Source organism: Phocoena phocoena, chromosome 13, assembly GCF_963924675.1.
Source record: "Phocoena phocoena chromosome 13, mPhoPho1.1, whole genome shotgun sequence".
Classification (NCBI taxonomy): domain Eukaryota; kingdom Metazoa; phylum Chordata; class Mammalia; order Artiodactyla; family Phocoenidae; genus Phocoena; species Phocoena phocoena.
This window is the reverse complement of record NC_089231.1, coordinates 62,418,949-62,439,076: the sequence shown is the minus strand read 5'-3', so window position 1 is coordinate 62,439,076 and position 20,128 is coordinate 62,418,949. Positions and strand designations below refer to the sequence as shown.

The window sequence follows — 20,128 nt, the reverse complement described above, 5'->3', positions numbered from 1 at the left end:
TAGTCCTGAAAATGCCTCATCAGTGTCAGATCTAGTTATTGTTGAGATTTGGCTCTACTGTGTGTATTAGAGACCTGCATTTAGCTGCTTGGAAAGAAAATCAGGCAACAACAAACAGGGATTTCCATTTCTCGTGTGATGAGAATTCTGGAGATAGGAGTCCAGAGCTGTTACTGTGGCTCCATCAAGTCATAGACGACCCAGTCTACTCTATTTCTGCTTGGCCTTCCTCAGGATGTGCTTTTACCTTGGGGTCACCAGACAGCTCCTACCCTTTCCCACCCCTCGCCCCCCACATCAGAGCCTGTATTCAACTGAGCCAGCCCTTTTCATCAAAGCTCTCCTGCATCCCAACCTAGTGATTTCTGCTTATTCCCATTGATTGGCCAGAACTGTGTCCCATGACTATTCTTAGTTGTACAAGAGGCTGGGAAATACAGGCTCTTAGTTGGGCTCTTTGTAAGTCAGAAAATACATTCAGAAACCTTTAGTAAGAAAGAATCGATGTTGGAATAGGCAACTAGTACGTAGCTCTGGAGCTACTTTCTAAAGTACTGGGGTTCTTCCTAAATGCACTGAAATTAAAGAAAGGTAAAGGAGAACAAATAATGATAACATTAGAAATTTGAGAAAATGAAATCTGTAAGAATTCTCTTTTAAAAAAAAGTAACTGAGAAAATGTATCTGTTTTATGGTGTTGTAAATTAAGATCTTTTCCCTACCCCCAGTACTTGGGGCCCTGCCCTATTCTTTTTTTGCAATACCAGTAATGATTAGTTATATTGTACATTAAAAAAAAATGTTTTTTAGGCTAAAAACTGGAAACAGCAACCAACAGATGGACTTAACTGTGGAAAATGGGTGTATAAGCATAACAGGAGTACTGAAGAAGGACTTGTTTAATGCCCTTTTAAAAATTATTTTATATTTTAGTTGTAGGAGTTTTTAAAAAAAGTATATTCTGGATATTAATCCCTTATCAAATATATGATTTGCAACTGTTTTTTCACAATCTGTATGTTGCAACAACTTTTTGATGTGATTTTAAAACTACTTATTAGGGCTTCCCTGGTGGCACAGTGGTTGAGAGTCCGCCTGCCGATGCAGGGGATGCTGGTTCGTGCCCCGGCCCGGGAAGATCCCACATGCCGCGGAGCGGCTGGGCCCGTGAGCCATGACCGCTGAGCCTGCACGTCTGGAGCCTGTACTCCGCTGCAGGAGAGGCCACAGCAGTGAGAGGCCCGTGTACTGCAAAAAAAAAAACCCAAAAAAACAAACACCTACTTATTAGCATTAAGACTGATATTACACTAGTATTTATTACTATTTTAGCTAGTTTATTTTTAAGTAGTATATAAACTAAAGAATATGTGAATGTATGGTTTAAAATTTAAATGACACAAAAGGTTTCCAATAAAAAGCAGTTAGAATGACAGAAGGTTACTTTGGAAAGGAGAGAGGAGCAGGGTAGAGAAAAGCTGTGTCTGATGTACTTTATACCTTTTCTAAGAGAAGAAATTTGAAACAAATATGGCAAAAGTGGTAACATGTTTAATCTCACTGGTGGGAACATGGGGTGTCCTATTATCTATATTTTTTTGTTTGAAATATTTTATTATTAAAGCAAATTTTTAGTTATATAAATTTCTACCCTCCCCTAGATGTTCGGTCCCCCAGTCTTCTGCCCCACAAGTTACTAGTATTTTGACTCCTTCTAGAATTATTCATTGTGTTCTCAGGCATAGTTATGTTTGAGTGGATGGAGTTGGGAGCTACTCAACGTCTTTCATACCTTTTTTACAGTGTGTCCTTGAGACCAGCCCACACAAGTGTTTGCAGCACTTGTGTCCCTTTCCTGGTTCCCTCCTGTCCCCCCCAGTTCCCCTCACCTCTGCTTTACTCCTGCAGGGCACTGAGGTTGCTGCCAGTTTTCCACTGTTACATACAGTGAACATCCTGGTACACACAGGTATATGGCTGTATGCGATATAAATTCCTGGAGGCAAAATTGGTGGCTCAAACTTACAACCTTATCAAATTGTTCTCACAGAAACATTACAGCAGTATGCGCTCTGCAGCAAAGTGTTGGAGCACTTCTTCACTCTCCTCACCTGCCTGATGTTCTTAGAATTTCTTATTCTTGTCAATTATTTTCTCTGCATTTGATGCAGAAGATCTCTCAACGTGCATGTTTTAGTATTGTTTTAAATTAATGTTTTCTTTTATATCAATTATTAACTTGGAGTATAAAATTACTTGAACTCTGTAGTGTTTCGACTCTGAAGTGTTTGAGATTATACAGATAAAAGCCAAGACCTGAATGTGTTTAACTTTACCTATAAAACTTATTATTTGACACTTAAAAACTTCTATAATTAACCAGTGGAAATGAAGCTTTATTTCTTTTTCCATCCAGTCACAGTAATTTGTTATGATATGCTTTCATGGAAAAGTATTTGAAGCTAAAAGGTAATATTTCTGTCCAACTTATTGTATGAGGCTAGTAGAGCTTTGATACTAAAACTGAATAAATTGTATGGGACAAGAAAATTAGAGGTCAGTTCAACTTAAAAATGTATATGCATACATCTTAAAATAATGGTGGTACACCCAAACAATAGAATATCATTCAGCACTAAAAAGAAATGAGCTATCAAGCCGTGAAAAGACATGGAGGAACCTTAAATGCATATCTAAATGAAAATCTATTATTGTAATTCAATACATTACCAGATTAAAGGAGAAAAGTTAAATATCCATGAATGCAGGGTAAACATTGAGTAAAATTCAACACCCATTCATGGTGAAAGAAACATTTAGTAAACTAGAAGTTAGTGAGGGGAACCTTCTTAACCTGAAAAGGGTATCCACCAGAAACCTAAAGCAAATATTACACTTAGTGGTTAAACCTTAGAAGCAGTTCTTTCAAAATCAGGGAGAAAATATTTCTATTTGACATTGAATAAGAGGTCCTAGCCAATGCAATTAGATAAGAAAAAGAAATAAGATGTATGAATGAGAAATACGAAGTATAAGGGAGACAGAATTATCACTGTTGGCTGGTATCGAGAGATTCAGAACCAGCTACCAAATGTTAGAGAGCTTAGCAAGATTGCTGGGTGTGAGAGTAGCATTAAAAAGTCAGTAGCAACAATTGTAACATGTGTATGTGTGTGTTTCTGTTCCTGTGTGTGTGGCAGATTGCATTTTCCAAAAGGACTGCACCAACATATGTTGAACCCCCATGCTCTTTGCACAAAGAGGCTGTGATTTCTTGTGCCGAGAGGTGGTCTCTGTTCCCTACTCTTGGGTATTAGAAGGCCCATTGGGTAAAAATATGAGCTAGAAAGTTACCTATCCTAGGGCTGTTGGGTGGTGGCAGGCAGGACGGTAGGAAAATTACCTGAATAACTTATTTATGCTTAATTTATAAAATTACCTGGTGCCTAACTTTTTTTTTAATGGGTTTATTTATTTTATTTTATTTTTGGCTGAGTTGGCTCTTTGTTGCTGTGCGCGGGCTTTCTCTAGTTGCAGCGAGCAGGGGCTACTCTTCACTGCGGTGCGCAGGCTTCTCATTGCGGTGGCTTCTCTTGTTGTGGAGCACGGGCTCTAGGCACGCAGGCTTCAGTAGTTGTAGCACGTGGGCTCAGTAGTTGTGGCTCGCGGGCTCTAGAGCGCAGGCTCAGTAGTTGTGGCACACAGGTTTCATTGCTCTGTGGCATGTGGGATCTTCCTGGACCAGGGCTTGAACCTGTGTCCCCTGCATTGGCAGATGGATTCTTAACCACTGCACCACCAGGGAAATCTTGGTGCCTAACTTTTAAAATACTGTTTCTCCAGACATGGTAGTGTGAGCAAAAGCCCAAATTAATTTTTGCTGTTAATACATACTCTTTGGGTTTTTTTTTTTGGTATGTTTCTGTTTTTATCTGAATTCTTAGAATAATGTTCCATTTGGGAGAAAAAGCTGGTCATGGTGGATACAGCAAGTAGCTGAGTGCCTAGTGCAGGCATACTGGCACAGAAGTTCTTCTGTAATGGAATACCAAGAACCATAAGGGTCCTAAAATGAGCATTTGTAGCTCTAGAAATAAAATTTGAGAATACCTGGGCTCAGAATAAAGTAACAGTTATATGGCATGAAGATAAAGAAATAGATTAAAATTTTAAGATAGAAGCTCTGAAATATAGGTAGATAATATTCAGAGAGTTTAGTTGGAAATTTGAGTATGATGTGGTAACCTTAGCTTCCTCCTTTGCCTCAGTTGTCACATGAACTGTTAACGTTGCTGTAGGTGTTGAACATGGCAGGGCAGTGAACGTGTATGAGAGCAGAGCCTTCTGCTTGAAGGACCTTGGTTCAGTCCTGGGGTCTCACACTCACTAGATGTGGGACCTTTGGTAGATCATTTAACTCCTGAAAGCCTGTCACCCCTGACATACAAAATGGGGAAGATAATCTTTCCCACTGGTGTTATGAGAATTGAATGAGGTCACGTCGATGATGTGCTTTGCATAGTACTTGACCTATACTAAGTGCTCAGTGAAAGTTATTTATTTATTTATTTATTTTTGCGGTACCGAGCCTCTCACTGCTGTGGCCTCTCCGCTGCGGAGCACAGGCTCCGGATGCGCAGGCTCGGTGGCCATGGCTCACAGGCCCAGCCACTCCGCGGCATGCGGGATCCTCCTGGACCAGGGCACGAACCTGTGTCCCCTGCATCGGCAGGTGGACTCTCAACCACTGCGCCACCAGGGAAGCCTGAAAGTTATTTTATACTGGCTAGGAAAGTATCTGTTTTGCTATATAAAATTTAAGAGAAATATTAAAATATATTTTTGTTATTTTAAGGAAATTCGCAGTGAGTCCCATGACTATCCTCATAGAGTGGCCAAGTTTCCAGAAAACAGAAATCGAAACAGATACAGAGATGTAAGCCCATGTAAGTACTTGTGGGGGGTGTGGGTGTGTGTGTCGTAGGAGGCGGGACATGGTGGAAAAGGTCAGGGTTGGTAAGTATGGTGATTTTTTTTTTCATACTAATGTAAATATGTTCTTTAAAGAAAAATTTCAAGGCACAAAATAGTAGAAGGAAGGAAAATTGCCCATAATTATTTCCTCCTCCAACACATTAATTGATGTATTTCTTACCAGCCTTTTTTCTTACATATGATTTCTCTCTTTTCTAAATAATTGTAATCATATATGTGTAGTCATATATATCTACTTCTTTTCATATTATTCCATAGCTTTTATAAGTATTACTTAAAATATTTATTGGTGTAATTTTTTTCCCCCGAATTACAAAAGTAGTGTGTATTCACTACTACTTGAAAAGTTTTAAAACATAGAAATGTGTAAAGGAAAAACTCTCATCATTTAAAAATAAGCAAATACTATTGGGTTTATATTCTTTTGGTATTTGTCTGTGTAAATGTGTATGTACATTCTTTTAAATTCAGCTGGAATCCTGCACGCACTGACCTGCAGCTTTTCTCCCGTGTGGTCGCATGTTGTAGACGTTTCCTGTCCTGAACACAGTCTTTTAGTGGCTTCCACAGTGGCTTTGGGCAGGTCAATCTTTATGTAACAGTTCCCTGTGGTTGGACTTAGATTCTGCCGTGCGAGTGCATGTATGTGCAGGCGCACACGCACACACACACACACACACACACACACACACACACAGACACAGGGTTTTGTGAACAGTTGTAACACCAGGGCTTTAAAAATGTGTTCATCAAGTGATTTTATTTTTGTTCTGATCGATCCCACCTTCAGATATTGAATTAGGCTGCCTTACTGCTCAGAGGATTTGCATGTTTGGTTTCAGTGGGTGAGTGTAGGCATCCTCTTTAGGGCTGCTGGTGTGCTGCATTTGTGTTCGATGCCAGGTGCCTCCTCATGGGCCTCACGCTCCACCGTCACCTCTCTTCTTCATAGCTTCAACCTCTTTCTAATAACTCTCTTCCCTTATTATTCAGATGTGCTCCAATCTCTTCCGACCTCAACCCCCATATCGTACTCCAGCTATCGCTTTGTCACCTACACAGACACAAGCATGTGCACGCACACACGCACACACACACACACACACACACACACAGAATCTTAGAAGCATGCACCACCCTGTCTCTCTCCACTCTCATCACCCACGCGTTCTTCAGCCGTGGTTCTACCCCAGCCTCCCCACTGAAACTTTTATTCTAAAGTACTGTGCGCTTTCTAGTTTTCTAATGCAATGAGGGACTTTCCATCGGTGTTTTTTCTTAGCCCTCTGTGACTTCCGACATTGTCAACCGTGCCTTCCTTCCCTAAGTCCATATTTTTCTTGATTTTGCTGTTACTTCTCTGGCTGATCACGCCTTTTCAGAACTTCTCTTCCTCAGTTATCTTTGTCTTCAGGGCTCTGTCTCTGGCTCTGTCTCCCCCTCTTCTACTTGTGTGAATGGCCTCATTTTCTGTGAGTTCAGTTGCCATCTCTCTGCTTCTGACCCCAGATCTCATCTGCAGCCTACGTCTCTATTCTCGGCTACAGACCCACTTACGCACTTCTCTGTCTTGATGTGCTGTAGCCACCTCAGGCTCAAATTCCTTCCCCACAGTCCCTCAGTCCCAGCCCTAATCTGTTCTTTCTGCTTTATCCCCATGTTCATAAGGGCTACACTTGCTGCAGCCAGAAACTCAGACCTCTCTTCCCTCATTCAGCTCCCACATCTGGTTGGTGACTTAAGTAATTATAATTCCATTTCCACAGTATATTTCAAATCTGTTCTCTGTTCATACTGGCTTGGTTCAGGCCTGGGTTATTACAGCAGCCTCTTAACTGGTCTCTATTCTGTTCCCACCTCCGTCTGACCCCCACACAGTATCCAGAGCAATCTTTGTGTGATGCAAGTCTGTCCTCCACTACTGTCTTCAGTCATGCTCCTCAGTTTTATGAAAAGTTAAAGTGCTTTAGCGTTACCACACAAGGCCTTTTGTAGCCATTTTCCTACAAATTGTTTGTTTTGGTGACTCACTTGGCACCAACGTGCCCTGTTTTTAACAGTTTTCGAATGTCATTCCCGTTTGGAATAGGCTTCCTCTCTCTTTGACCGACTTCACTCAAAGTCCTCCTCCCCCAAATACCATCTAAACAACCACTTCCCAGGGGTGTTATCCTCACACAGGAGAGGAGGTCATGGAGCTGGTGACTCCCACTAAATCCAGGTGGACCTGGGAATAGGTATTTTTTCAAAGTTCCTGAGGTGATGCTGATATACCTTTCTTGATTGAGAGTCGTTAGATCATTTCTATACAGAGTCCTGTACAGTTGTTGACTTGGTTCAGAAAACGTGTATTGAAAACCAGCTGCATGTCCGCCATTGTGCTGTGCCTGAGAGGACCGTGAGTCCACACGCCCTGCCTGCCAACAACATACGTGCAGTGTGGGGTGGGGTGTATGTGTGTGTACGTGCCTGCTGTGCTTTGTGTGTCAGGAGATGGCACAGTGCTGGTAGAGCCGAGAAGAGGCACTCAGCTCTGCTTAAGGAGTTAGGGGCGGCTTTTAAGATAATTTTTTTTTTTTACTTTATTAAAATAGTCTATTTTAAACCAGCAGTTATTTTTCATATAAAGAATTTCTAAACATCCATACAGGAAATAAACATAGATAATACTGAGTGCAAAGCAGACAATGACATGTTTGCAAGCAATCAAAAGGAATTGTTTTTCGTTTGTTTGTTTTTAATTCAGAGTCACAGATATTTCTAGATTTTGATTCATCAAGTCTGGAAATGTATTTTTAAACAAACTCCTTACGTGATTCTTATATGCCCAGCTTGAAACTACATTTGAAGGTATGAATATGAGGTACATATTCAAAGAGGGGTATTTTGTGGGGTGTTTTTTTTCCTCTGATATTTATTTATTTATTTATTTTGGCTGTGCTGGGTCTTAGTTGCTGCTCACGGGATCTTCGTTATGGTGTGTGGGCTTCTTAGCTGTGGCATGCATGCAGGATCTAGTTCCCTGACCAGGGATTGAACCCGGGCCCCCTGCATTGGGAGCTCAAGAGTCTTACCCTCTGGATAGCCAGGCAGGTCCCACAGAGGGGTATTTTGAAATAGAAAGAATTTTAAGAAGTCTACAGTCTTTGTATAATTGCCAGGCAGGTCCCAAAGAAGGGTATTTTGAAATAGAAAGAATTTTAAGAAGTCTACAGTCTTTGTATAATTGCCATGACTGAAAAGATGCCTTATTTGTCTCACTTAACCATGAGGTAATTGTAGAAGAGATTGGCCAGAAGGTGGTTGGTTGAGAAAAGAAAGGTTGTAGTCATCACTTTGAGAATTGTATTTGTACTGTTAGAGACAGCTGCCAGAGTTTGAAATATTCCTTACTATATTTGCTTTGCACGTAGAAATCCCAGTTTACTATTTGATCTAAAAGGAGGTGAAAGAGTAGTTTTTTGTTTTGTTTTGTTTTTGTGGTAAAAACACATACCATAAATTACCCTTTAAACAGTTTTTAGGTGTCCATCACGGTGTTGTTGGCTGTATGCACAATTGTTGTATGACAGCTCTTGTCATCTTGTGTGACTGAAACCCTACCCCCTCCCCTAGCCCCTGGCAGTCACCATTCTACTTCCTCTTTCTCAGAGTCTGATCACTTCGGGTGCCTCATAGAAATGGAATCATATAGTGTTTCTTTTGTGATTGGCTTATTTCACATAGCATAATGCCCTCAAGGTTCATCCATCAGTGTTTAAAGTAACACATGGACTTCTGATTCCAGTAATGTGGCAGGTTAGATAGTCCATAGTTTCTTACTGCCACAAAACAAGAAGATTCTCAATAAACACACTTTTTAAATAAATTGCTAGGTGGGGAGGAAGTAAGGAAGACATGCAGGCTTTCTGTGCTCCCCACCTCCTAAAAAAAGATCTCAGCAAATGGCAGAGCTACTCTGAATACACATGGCAGTATCAGCTGTGACATTTGTATTCACCTAATAAAATAGTCTCAAGGTATATAAGGCAAAAATAAATAGAATTACAGAAATAAATTGACAATTCTATATTCACAGACTTTTTTTCATTTATTTAGTTAATTTATTTTTATTTTTGGCTGTGTTGTGTCTTCGTTGCTGTGCGTGGGCTTTCTCTAGATGCGGCGAGCGGGGGCTGCTCTTCGTTGCAGTGTGCAGGCTTCTTAATGCAGTGGCTTCTCTTGTTGCGGAGCAGAGGCTCTAGGCGCGTGGGCTTCAGTAGTTGTGGTGCGTGGGCTCAGTAGTTGTGACTCGCAGACTCTAGAGCGCAGGTTCAGTAGTTGGGGCACACAGGCTTAGTTTCTCTGCGGCATGTGGGATCTTCCTGGACCAGGGCTCGAACCTGAGTCCCCTACATTGGCAGGCGGTTTCTTAACCACTGGGCCACCAGGGAAGCCCATTCACAGACTTCTTAAGGCAAAATATTAGTAAAGAAGTAGAAGATTTGGACCACACAGTTAAGCTTTATTTAATAAGAAAAATATATAAGATGTTATATATAGAACCTATTCTCCAACAATTAGAGAATTCACATTCTTCTAGGACTTACATGGAATATTTGTAATTGACTAGGCTGTGGAAGTAACTCTTAAAACAGTTTAAGAATTACTGTCTTACAGGCCATGTTCTTTGACCGTAATGCAATTAAATTATAGATTATTAATAAAAAGATAAAAATTCCTATAAATTTGGAGATTTAAAGATTTCTAAATGATTCATGGGTTAAGAAGAAATCATAATGGAAACTTAAAAGTGAACAATAGGTAAAATTCTACTTATCAGAACTTGAATAAAGCAGCAAAAAGAGTACTGCAAAAAAATACGCTGTCTTAAATGTTTATATTAAAACAAAAGGCTGAAAATTAAAGTGCTAAGTGTCTAACCCAATTTAGAGTAAAAGTAACAGAATAAAACTGCCCCCCCTCAAAAAAGCAGAAAGGAAATAATACAAAAATAAAAGAAGAATAGAAATCAAAGGACCAGACAAAACCAAATTATTAGTTCCTTGATAAGACTAATAAACTGGCATGATTGAGCAAGAAAAATAAAACAAACATAGAAACCAGAGAGACAGGGACTTCCCTGGTGGTCCAGTGGCTAAGACTCCATGCTCCCAATGCAGGGGGCCCGGGTTCAATCCCTGGTCAGAGAACTAGATCCTGCATGCCTCAACTAAAAAGATTCCACATGCCTCAACTAAAAAATCCCACATTCCACAACAAAGATCCTGCATGCCACAACTAAGACCCAGCGCAGCTAAATAAATAAATAAACACACACATACATACATACATACATACAGTAAATATTTAAAAACAAAACAGAAACCCCAGAAATACAGAGACAGGTGCATATAAACAGCATTGGGAGAAAAAAGGGAAACATCAATACAGATGTAAAAGGAATTAAAAAGCTAGAGTACTGCAAACAATTATGGCAATAAATGTGATCAGTTAGAAGAAATGGAACAGACTCTTGGAAAAATAGAATTTACCAACAGATTAAAGGAGAAGTAGAGTCTAAGTAGACCTGTGACAGCTAAATAAATTAAATTAATTTTAAAAATGTTTCCACTAAGAAAACACTGGGACTAGATGCTTTAACAGGTGTGTCTTTTTAAAATAAATTTATTTATTTATTTTATTTATTTTTGACTGCGTTGGGTCTTTGTTGCTGCGCGGCGCTTTCTGTAAGTTGCGTTGCGGCAAGTGGGGGCTGCTGTCCATTGCGGTGCACGGGCTTCTCATTGCAGTGGCTTCTCTTGTTGCAGAGCACAGGCTCTTAGGCGCTCAGGCTTCAGTAGTTGTGGTCCACGGGCTTAGTTGCTCCGCAGCGTGTGGGATCTTCCTGGACCAGGGCTCGAACCCGTGTCCCCTGCACTGGCAGGCGGATTCTTAACCACTGCACCATCAGGGAAGTCCCAACAGGCGTGTCTTAATAATAATAAAAACTCTCCCCGAGAACAGAAAAAGAGAATACTCCTCAATTCCTTTTGTGAGCCTATTAGATAATTTGGATGTCCAAACCAGAAAAGTTTAGTGAGAGGAATAAAAGTTACAGGCGTATCTACGTCATGAATGTAGATGTAAAAATCCTAAAGAAAGGTTAGAAAACTGAATACAGTAGTGTCTGTATTAAGTTTATTTTAGCAATGTAAGGGTGGCTTAGAATTAGACAGTCTTATAAATGTAATTAACCTTAGTAACAAGGCAAAGGAGAAAAAGCCATATGAATATCTCGATAGAGGCAAAAAGATTATTTAAAGTCAGTTCTTGCTTCTGATTAAAAACAAATAATGTATTAAACTAGAAACAGAAGGAAACTTCTGTAACTAACATGAGAGGACACCTACAGTCACATCACTCTTAATGATAATGTGTTACAAACATTCTTAAAACTCGAGGAGAAGGCAGGGGTGCCCACAAGTACCACTTCCACTTGACATTGTACTTTGGGTCCCAGACACTACAGTAAGAGAAGAATAAGAAACGAAGGCATAGGATTGGAAACTGCTGCTGTCTAACTAACCCCCTCAGACCCTAACAGTCACTCGCCATGTCTGGAATCGAGAGGCTGACTGGACGCAGGCGGGTCTTGCTCACCATCTCCCAGGCAGCATGGCTCAGGTGGTGGCCGGGCTGGGTCGCCTGGACCCTCACCCAGTGGTAAACTGTCAGCTGCAACACCTGCACATGGCATCTCCACATGACCTGGAATTCCTAACTGGGAGCCCCTGAGTTGCAGGAGTGAGCATCCTTGGAGTCTAGCCGGGAGCTGCACTGCCTGTGTCACCTCTCCTTTGAAGTCACACATCACCTGCACCACATTCTGTTCATTAGGGCGAGGTACCATGTCATCCGGGTTCAAGAGGGGAGAGTTGTCACAAAGAACTGTGGGCATGTTTCAAAACCACTACAGTTATGAATTATGTGGTTTTTTTCTTCATAGATAATCCAGAAAATTCACAGACAAGTAATTAATAAACATTTTGATAGTCTCAGAATTACAAGACAATAGACTTTCAATTTATGAAAACATTTTTATACGTGACAAGAATGTGTTTGTCATCTTTCTTGCTAAGCACACTTAGATAAAAACTATTGTATAATAGTAATCAGAATAAGTATAGATATAACTTAAATGTTATGGTAACTGTTCTGTAAATATTTGCTAACATTCTTCCTCATCACATCTAAAGTTTAAAAATAAAGAGTGGGACTTCCCTAGTGCCTGCCAGTGCAGGGGACATGGGTTCGAGCCCTGGTTCAGGAAGATCCCACATGCCACAGAGCAGCTAAGTTCATGCACCACAACTACTGAGCCCGTGTGCCACAACTACTGGAGCCTGAGTGCCACAACTCCTGGACCCCGTGTGCCTAGAGCCCGTGCTCCGCAACAAGAGAAGCCACTGCAATGAGAAGCCCATGCACTGCAAGGAAGAATAGCCTCCGCTTACCGCAACTAGAGAAGGTCCTCGCATAGCAATGAAGACCCAACGCAGCCGTAAATAAATAAATAAACTGATTAATTAATTAAATTTTTTAAGCCATTAAAAAAATAAAAATAAAGACTAAATGCACTTATTCTCAAAATCCATTGTGTAGACAGCTCTTTTACTTAAAAGTTTTCTCATTAACTGTTAGGATTTTGACCTTTGGTTCTATCTCCGTTTTTAGTTTTTGGTGAAGAGTTCTTAACATGATATCAAAAGCACAATCCATAAAAGAAAAAATATCAACAAATTGGACTAAACCAAAATTTAAAACTTTTGCTTTGTGAAAGACCCCGTTAGTAGGATGGAGAGACGAGGACAGAGTGGGAGAAAATATTTATAAACCACAAAGAACTCTTATCTAGAATATATACAGAACTTTGAAAATACAGCAGTAAAAATCCCAAACAGTCCAGTTCAGAAATGGGCAGAAGATGATGAACGTAGATGGCACATAAGCACACGAAAAACATCACTAACCATTAGGGAAAAGCAAATTAAAACCATGGTGGTGAGTGATTGTGACACACATACTAGAGGAGTTGAAATGACAGGGCTGCAGACTCCAAGGACATGGAGAAGCTGGATCTCCTGTGCAGCGGGGAGGACGGAGGACGGTGGATGGTGCAGCCGCTCTGGAACGTGGTGTGGCAGCTTCTTGATTACCTTATATGACGCAGCCGCTGCACTACTGGACATTTATCTCCGAGAATTGCGATCTTATGTCCACACAGAAATGTGAACATGGGTGTTCAGAGCAGCTTTGTTTGTAAGAGCTCCAAATTGGAAACGACCCAAGTGTCCATCAGTGGCTAAGTGGTCAACACACCATGATTCTTTTGTTCCTGCCGTGGGAAGCTCCCCGTGCCCTGCAGCAGCTTGGGTGGGCCCCAGAGGACTCCCACTGAGCAGAGTCCAGTCTCAAGGTTACCTCCTGCGTGATTCCATTTATACAGCGTTCTGGGAATGGTGCCGCCGTTACGGGAGAGGGCAGATCACTGGGTCAGGACGGGGTCGGGGAAGAGAGACTCTGAAGGGGGCACAGAGGAGCTTGTGGTGGCAGGTGCATGAGTTTGCACACGCGATAAAGCCGCTCCACACGAGTGATGCCTGCAAAAGAGGAGACGGGGATCAGGTCTGAGGGTTATTCCAGTGTCTTTCCAGGTTTCTGGATTTCACGGCCTTCCTGAACTGGGTCCTGGGTAGGGCACTGTGCAAGGCGGGGATGGGATGCGGTGAACTTGTCAGGGTCCCTGGCCATGCCGATGGCTGAGGCCTGGGCGCTGAGCGGGCTGGAGCCTCGTCACGGCAGACCCCACCTGTAGCCACCACGTCACGTGGACAGCTCTGGTGTTGGAGCTGTGCCGGGGCTGCAGGGAGAGCCCTTAAGTCAGTGAGGAAGCCGGGTACATCCTCCAGGACCATCCATTGTACTCAGAACGGGCATTGGGGGAAGGAGTGGTTGATATATTAAAATATAGATACATAGCAAAGTAGAATTTTTAAGTTTCTGTAAATTTTTAAGATAAAATAGGACTTTTTGAGGAGTTCTGTACTTGACACGTTTAGAGTATAAATGAGGGTCAGTCAGTAGAAATAATGGAGAAGGACGAGTGTAGTCTGGCTGTTTCCTCTTAACGGACGAGAAAGAGGCCCAGGAGACCAGTGCTGGGTTTCGGGTCCTGGGCCCGCACCTCCGGGGGCCGCCCTGCTCCGTGCAGGTCACAGCGGCTTCTTCGGCCATGGGGGCCAATGGAGCCAGAGAAGACCCCGGGGCCACACCCACGCCCCTTCGCCTCCCTCACTGTTCTCTCTCATCTGGCCACATGATTCCAGTTGCCTCTACTAAAAAGTCCTGAAGCTTTCTGAGCTCTTGTTTTTTGCTGAATTACTTTACTCCTCAAGTCAGTTGTAGTTTCACCTCCTGTTGACGTTTAGAGTGTTTTAATACTGACATGTCATTCTAAAAAATTCTACTACAGCTTAGCAGTTTGAATATGAACATTTTCTGGAATTCATTGTATAAACAATGCTTGACCACTTGCTAGCCTAAATTGTTATGACACCGTGCTGGTAGGTGCTACGAGAAAACGGAAGTAGAAGCCTCTATTCTCTGATAGTTGGATTTAGGAGTTGAGACTAATGAATCAGTACAGGATCTCTCAACTCTGAACCTAAGTTTCAGGCGCTTCTCTTCCCTTTGTTCACGGGGCTTGTGCCGCAGTCGCCATCCCCAGACGTGAGGCACGTACCCATCACAAAGCCTTCACTCTTCTCTGTGCGTGGCACACTCTTGACCCAAATATTCATGTGGCTGACCTCCTCTAAGTCTTTGCTTCAGTGTCACTGTCACAGTGAGGCCCAACCTGACCACCTGTTTAGAATTGCAACCTGCCCCCCTTCCCAGCACAGCTGCCCTTTACTCTGCTCTTTTTTCCCATAGGGTTTATTACTGTATAACATGTAATAAAAATATTTAATTATTTTGCTTATTGCTGTCTCCCTTTGCGAGAAGGTAAGCTCCCCAGGAGTGTTGATGGGTTCCAGGGGCCTGGGTTTGTGGATGAAAGGGAAATACCATTCGTCCCCCAACCCCCTCTCCCTTCCTTTCTCCTAGAAGGAGAGATCTGAGCTTCAAGGAAAGTGGTGAGCGGCTCACTGATTGTGTGAGACCAAAGCGTGGTGTGTCTTGTTTTTTAATTAATTTATTTATTTTTGGCTGCATTGAGTCTTCATTGCTGCAAGTGGGCTTTCTCTAGTTGGCGGCGAGCAGGGGCTACTCTTTGTTGTGGTGCATGGGCTTCTCATTGTGGTGGCTTCTCTTATTGCAGGGTACAGGCTCTAGGTGCACGGCCTTCAGTAGTTGTGGCTCGTGGGCTCTAGAGCACGGGCTCAGTAGTTGTGGCTTGTGGGCTCAGTAGTTGTGGCTCACGGGCTCTAGTGCACAGGCTCAGTAGTTGTGGTGCACCGGCTTAGTTGCTCCATGGCATGTGGGATCTTTCCGGACCAGGGCTCAAACCTGTGTCCCTTGCATTGGCTGGCAGATTCTTAACCACTGCGCCACCAGGGAAGTCCCATGTCTTGTTTTATAGATGTTGTCGAAGAGGAAAGGTGTCCGTGTTCAAGCGACAGTGGTGACTTTTACCCGTTTTGTAAGGACACCTCCCAGTCTTTCCATCTCAGAGACTCTGGGGTGGGTTCAAGGTGCCCTTTTCAGTTTGGGGATGTGTGGAGGCAGAATTTAACCAGTTAACACTGTCCTGTCAAGTTTAGGAACTTGGAATCATGATGGATTCAGAGAGGTGGATATGTGCAGGCAGCTGGCCCCTCGTTTGGAGGAGGCTGAGCCCACTTGTGCGCTCCACACAGCATTGTTGGTGGCCGGTGCATGCAGCTGTGCCACGGGCCCCGATGGATGGGACCACCCGAGTGTCAGGCCGTCCTTGTTCCAGCCCGTCCTCTGTCCGCTGCTTGTTCTTTCCTCGAAGCTCAGGTGCTCGTGCGGAGTTGCCAGGGCCTCTCCTCCTCCTGGTCCTTCTCGGCAGCCCCTGTGCTCCTCTTCCTGCTGCTCTTCCTGCTGGAAGCCCCCTCCCCTCCTCTTACCCTGGCCTGCTCCCACCATACTCGGCGCAGCATGGTACGGCACTAGGACTTATTTCCTGATAGGATTTTTTTTCTTTTAAAAAGCTTGAAACAAATAATGTCTTATCTCTCTGTCCTGGTTGCCTGGCTCCTGGCATGTATGTGTTGACCAAGTGTGGAAGGTGGTCAGTTTAAAGAGCACATGGTCTGGTGGGCGGGATGTGCAGGAGGGGGGCTTCCATCAGAGAAGGGAAGTCCTGGGCCAGGCCTTCAAGAGGTGAGGTGTGTGTGCAGAGATGGAGGCGGAAGTCATCCCTGAGGCAAAGAGCAGGGTGGGCAGCGATGCCGGGGAGGATCTGGGGCGTCTCTGGGCCTCTGCTGCTGCTTCTCTAGGGTGCAATCGAGGCTGATGACTTGACTGGCCCGAGTGTCAGCAAAACGTGCACAACACGACTCAGGGTATGAGGGGTGAGGGTGGAGAGCAGCGAGCACCTGACACGTCCCAGGAGTGAAAAGTCCTGCACAGCTGTCGTGGTTGGTTATGTCGTCAGAAAAGGAACCGTTCAGCTCGTATGGTTTTACTTTGCTGAGGAGACAGCTGAGATGCTGACCCTCTGCACGATGGCTTGTTTCTTCTCCACTAACATGGCCATGTCAATGCTGACGGGGTTTTAGCCCTAGCTTTGCTTTTGGCTCATTGCTTGATTTATGAGAGAAAATTCGTGTTATTTGTGCCTCCAGTATCTACTTGTAGAATTAAAGAGAGTTGACACATCTGTCAGATGCTTACATTCTTGGCTGGGAAGCGCCACGTGGTGTGGAAATCAGTGCCGAACGCTTACTGTCCCCCATTGAGAATGGAGCCTGAAGCAGGAAGTCTGTTAAAGCTGTGCTGATAGTCAGTCTTCTGCCCAGTTTCTGTTCATTGTTCTTGATCTCTGCCTCGGCATAAATGTGAGCCCTTCCTGTTTGACCTGGAAGACTTTCCATAAGGAGATGTCTTTACAATAATGAAAAAACATGAAACTGGGGGGGTGGGGTGGGGGGAAAAGCTCATTGTGACAGTATTGAAAGAGGAAGCTAATCTGTGTTGTCAGCTCAGGCCACAGCTAGAGTCAGTCATTTCTTGACAGATGAAGCCATTTCTCAGAAAACAGGCTGTTTGCGGGTGGGAGGTGCGGGGACTCATGGTTGGAAGTTTGCCTAATCCAGCTCATTGCCACAGTCCATGGGGTGTGCATTTCTTCCCTCACCCCGATGATGCCACTGTGGAGAAAAGTATGCATTCTTGATCGTCCTGCTAGTGGTGTTATTAGATGTTGAGAAATCAGATTTCCTGTGAGGTGTGGTTTGGTTGCTTTTGTGGCCTCTCCTGCAATATAGTTTGAATCATCTTCATTTTCTCCCTTTGCTGCATCCTTTAAAAGATAAGGAAGAGGGGGATAACCATACACTTAGAATGATGATAAAGTGCTGATGGCCCCGATGTTGTGGGACTCTGATCTGGTAGTCTCATTTCAGAGATTCTTAGGCAGGATCAACTGCTTTGGGGAGGGGAGAAAGCTTGTAACTTCCTCGGTTTTTTTCTAACTCAGAAGTCAGAAGTTTGGTTTGGAGTGAACCGTTCACAGGTTTGGGGCTGACCAGTCGTGACGGGCAGGGAGAGGAGACACTTGACCTCAAGTGTTAAGGGGACCCATGTCACCCTCACAGATATTTCAGACCAGACAGTAAGTGGTTCTTTGTCGGAAAAGAGGCTTTGTCTCTCTTTGTTATCATTGCCAGAGAATATAAATCATTAAGTCACAATTACTCATAAAAAGGCTTTGATAGTTTCACTTCCTGAAATGTTTATACTTAACTTGGTAGATAGTGTTAAAGTGATACGTTTTATTTAACACAAGAAACTCTTACGTTTTTTACTCTACACAGATTCTCTTCTGAATCAAAAAGTTACATGCTTTGCATTTTTTATTAATCTTCTTAATGGAACAGAAGAATTAAAATGATGTTAGATGTAGCTGAAAGTTGAAAATCAGTCCTGAGGAGAAAACATAGGTTCAGCCAACACTTGTAGCCAGTTCTAAATAGCTAGACTTTTCCCAAGGATTACCTTCCTTTTGGGGGGTGCCTTTCAGGTAACACCCTGCTCCCCTACTGGTCAGCACTCGGGCTCCAGGGAACGGATCTGGGGGTGTGTGATTCATGTTTTTAATGAGCTGGAGTGACACCAGGTATAGATGTTAACACTGGAGAGAAAATAACAGTGAACCCAGTTCAAAGTCCTGAAGGCAGGGTGTCAGATACCCTTAAAACACCCCTGAGGTCTTTCTCCAGGCTTATGGAAGGGTCTGGATGACTTGCCGGATAACTGAATTCCCAGCGCCCTGTAGGGGAACCTACAGTGCCTATGGATTCTTGCTTTTTTTGCCAAATTGCTTTTTTCACTTGTGCGATAGATATGATTAGTCTCCAGGGTTTCTGTTCTTTCTGTGATTACAGCATGAGGAAATACGTTCCTTTGGTATTATATTTTGGCGGAACTTGAATTTTAGGGATTGTGTAGCATTCTAAAAGCATGCATTATTCTTCTGATAAGTGTTATCTAGGAGGTGTATGGTCTTTATTTTGTTAATTATGTAGCTGACTTTTTTACTCTCTCACATAACAGTTAAAGAGTGATCAAACTGTTAAAAAAAAATGACTTAAAAAAAAAAGTGACTGTTGACATCATCTTTCCGAGAACACTAGTATAAGTGATTTACTATAACAAGACCTTCGCTTTTCCTGTTTGCACATGACGTGTAATATTTACAGAGGTCTTGGGTTCAATCCAGCAGAAACATCTCACATAAATTGATGTGTGGAACTAAAGCCATTTAACATTTTCTTTCACATGGAGGTAATGTGAACAGTTTTTTAATTTTAAAAGTGGGAGAGAGAATGGTTGTTTGGTATTGCCTTGAGGGGAGCAGTTTACAATAGAACATTTTCTCTAGTTAGACATCAAACATGCATGTAGGTTATAATTCAGTCATATGCCTCTGCCTGTCATTTAGAATTCTGAGTTAACACTAGTTCTGTTACTATACGTGTGCTTCCTCTCGCAGTGTCTTGTTTCTCTTCTCTTCCCTCCAAAATGATATAGGTAAAGTTTTGTGCTCCACGTATTTAAATTAGCATCAATTCTAAATCTGTGAGATTTTCACTTTAAAAAACTAGTATATCTGAAATGTTATAACACAATCTAAGTAATGAAGTATCTTTAGTTGTCTTTTAAAGAATTGGAATATTCCAAGTGTGTTAAATATAGTTTAGCACTTGATCTAATTATATAATTAAGTGCTAAAAATTATTTATATATAGTTGAATGCACATCTGTTGAATGAAGAAAATGAAATGTAGTTACTGTGGGGATCTGGTCTTATTTATTTGAGGCCATTGTTGTTTTTTGTTGTGTTTTTTTTTTGCGGTACGCTGGCCTCTCACTGTTGTGGCCTCTCCCATTGCAGAGCACAGGCTCTGGACGCGCAGGCTCAGCGGCCATGGCTCATGGGCCTAGCCGCTCTGTGGCATGTGGGATCTTCCTGGACTGGGGCACGAACCCACGTCCTGTGCATTGTCAGGCGGACTCTCAACCACTGTGCCGCCAGGGAAGCCCAAGGCCATTGTATTTTGTAGGTAGACTTATTAGTTCTGAGGCATCAAGAAGCTTAACCATCCTTTTACTTTTAGAAAGATAGGTGCTTTATTTCTTTTACTATGTTTTACTCTTTGGTCAATTTTTCTAGTTAAACAACAGCTAAACTACCACTAACAGAAGCACTTCCTTCTAACACACAGTAACAAACAAAAGGATTTCATCTTTGTACTTTCTTTTAAAAAAGTGAGTAGTTTGGGGGACTTCCCTGGGGGTCCAGTGGTAAAGATCCGCTTTACAATGCAGGGCACGCAGGTTCGATCCCTGGTCAAGCAACTAAGATCCTACATGCTGCGAGGCAACTAAGCCCATGCACCAC

The 20,128-nt window shown here is 42.7% G+C and overlaps 1 protein-coding gene across 1 annotated transcript in view; it reads left to right on the top strand.

Moving 5' to 3' along the window:
* PTPN2 (protein tyrosine phosphatase non-receptor type 2) overlaps positions 1-20,128 on the top strand; it is a 77,261-nt gene that overhangs the window by 21,448 nt on the left and 35,685 nt on the right. Inside the window, exon 2 of the mRNA XM_065889680.1 lies at positions 4,856-4,946. Within this exon, the coding sequence (XP_065745752.1) occupies positions 4,856-4,946 (91 nt within the window). The remainder of the gene's footprint in view (positions 1-4,855; positions 4,947-20,128) is intronic.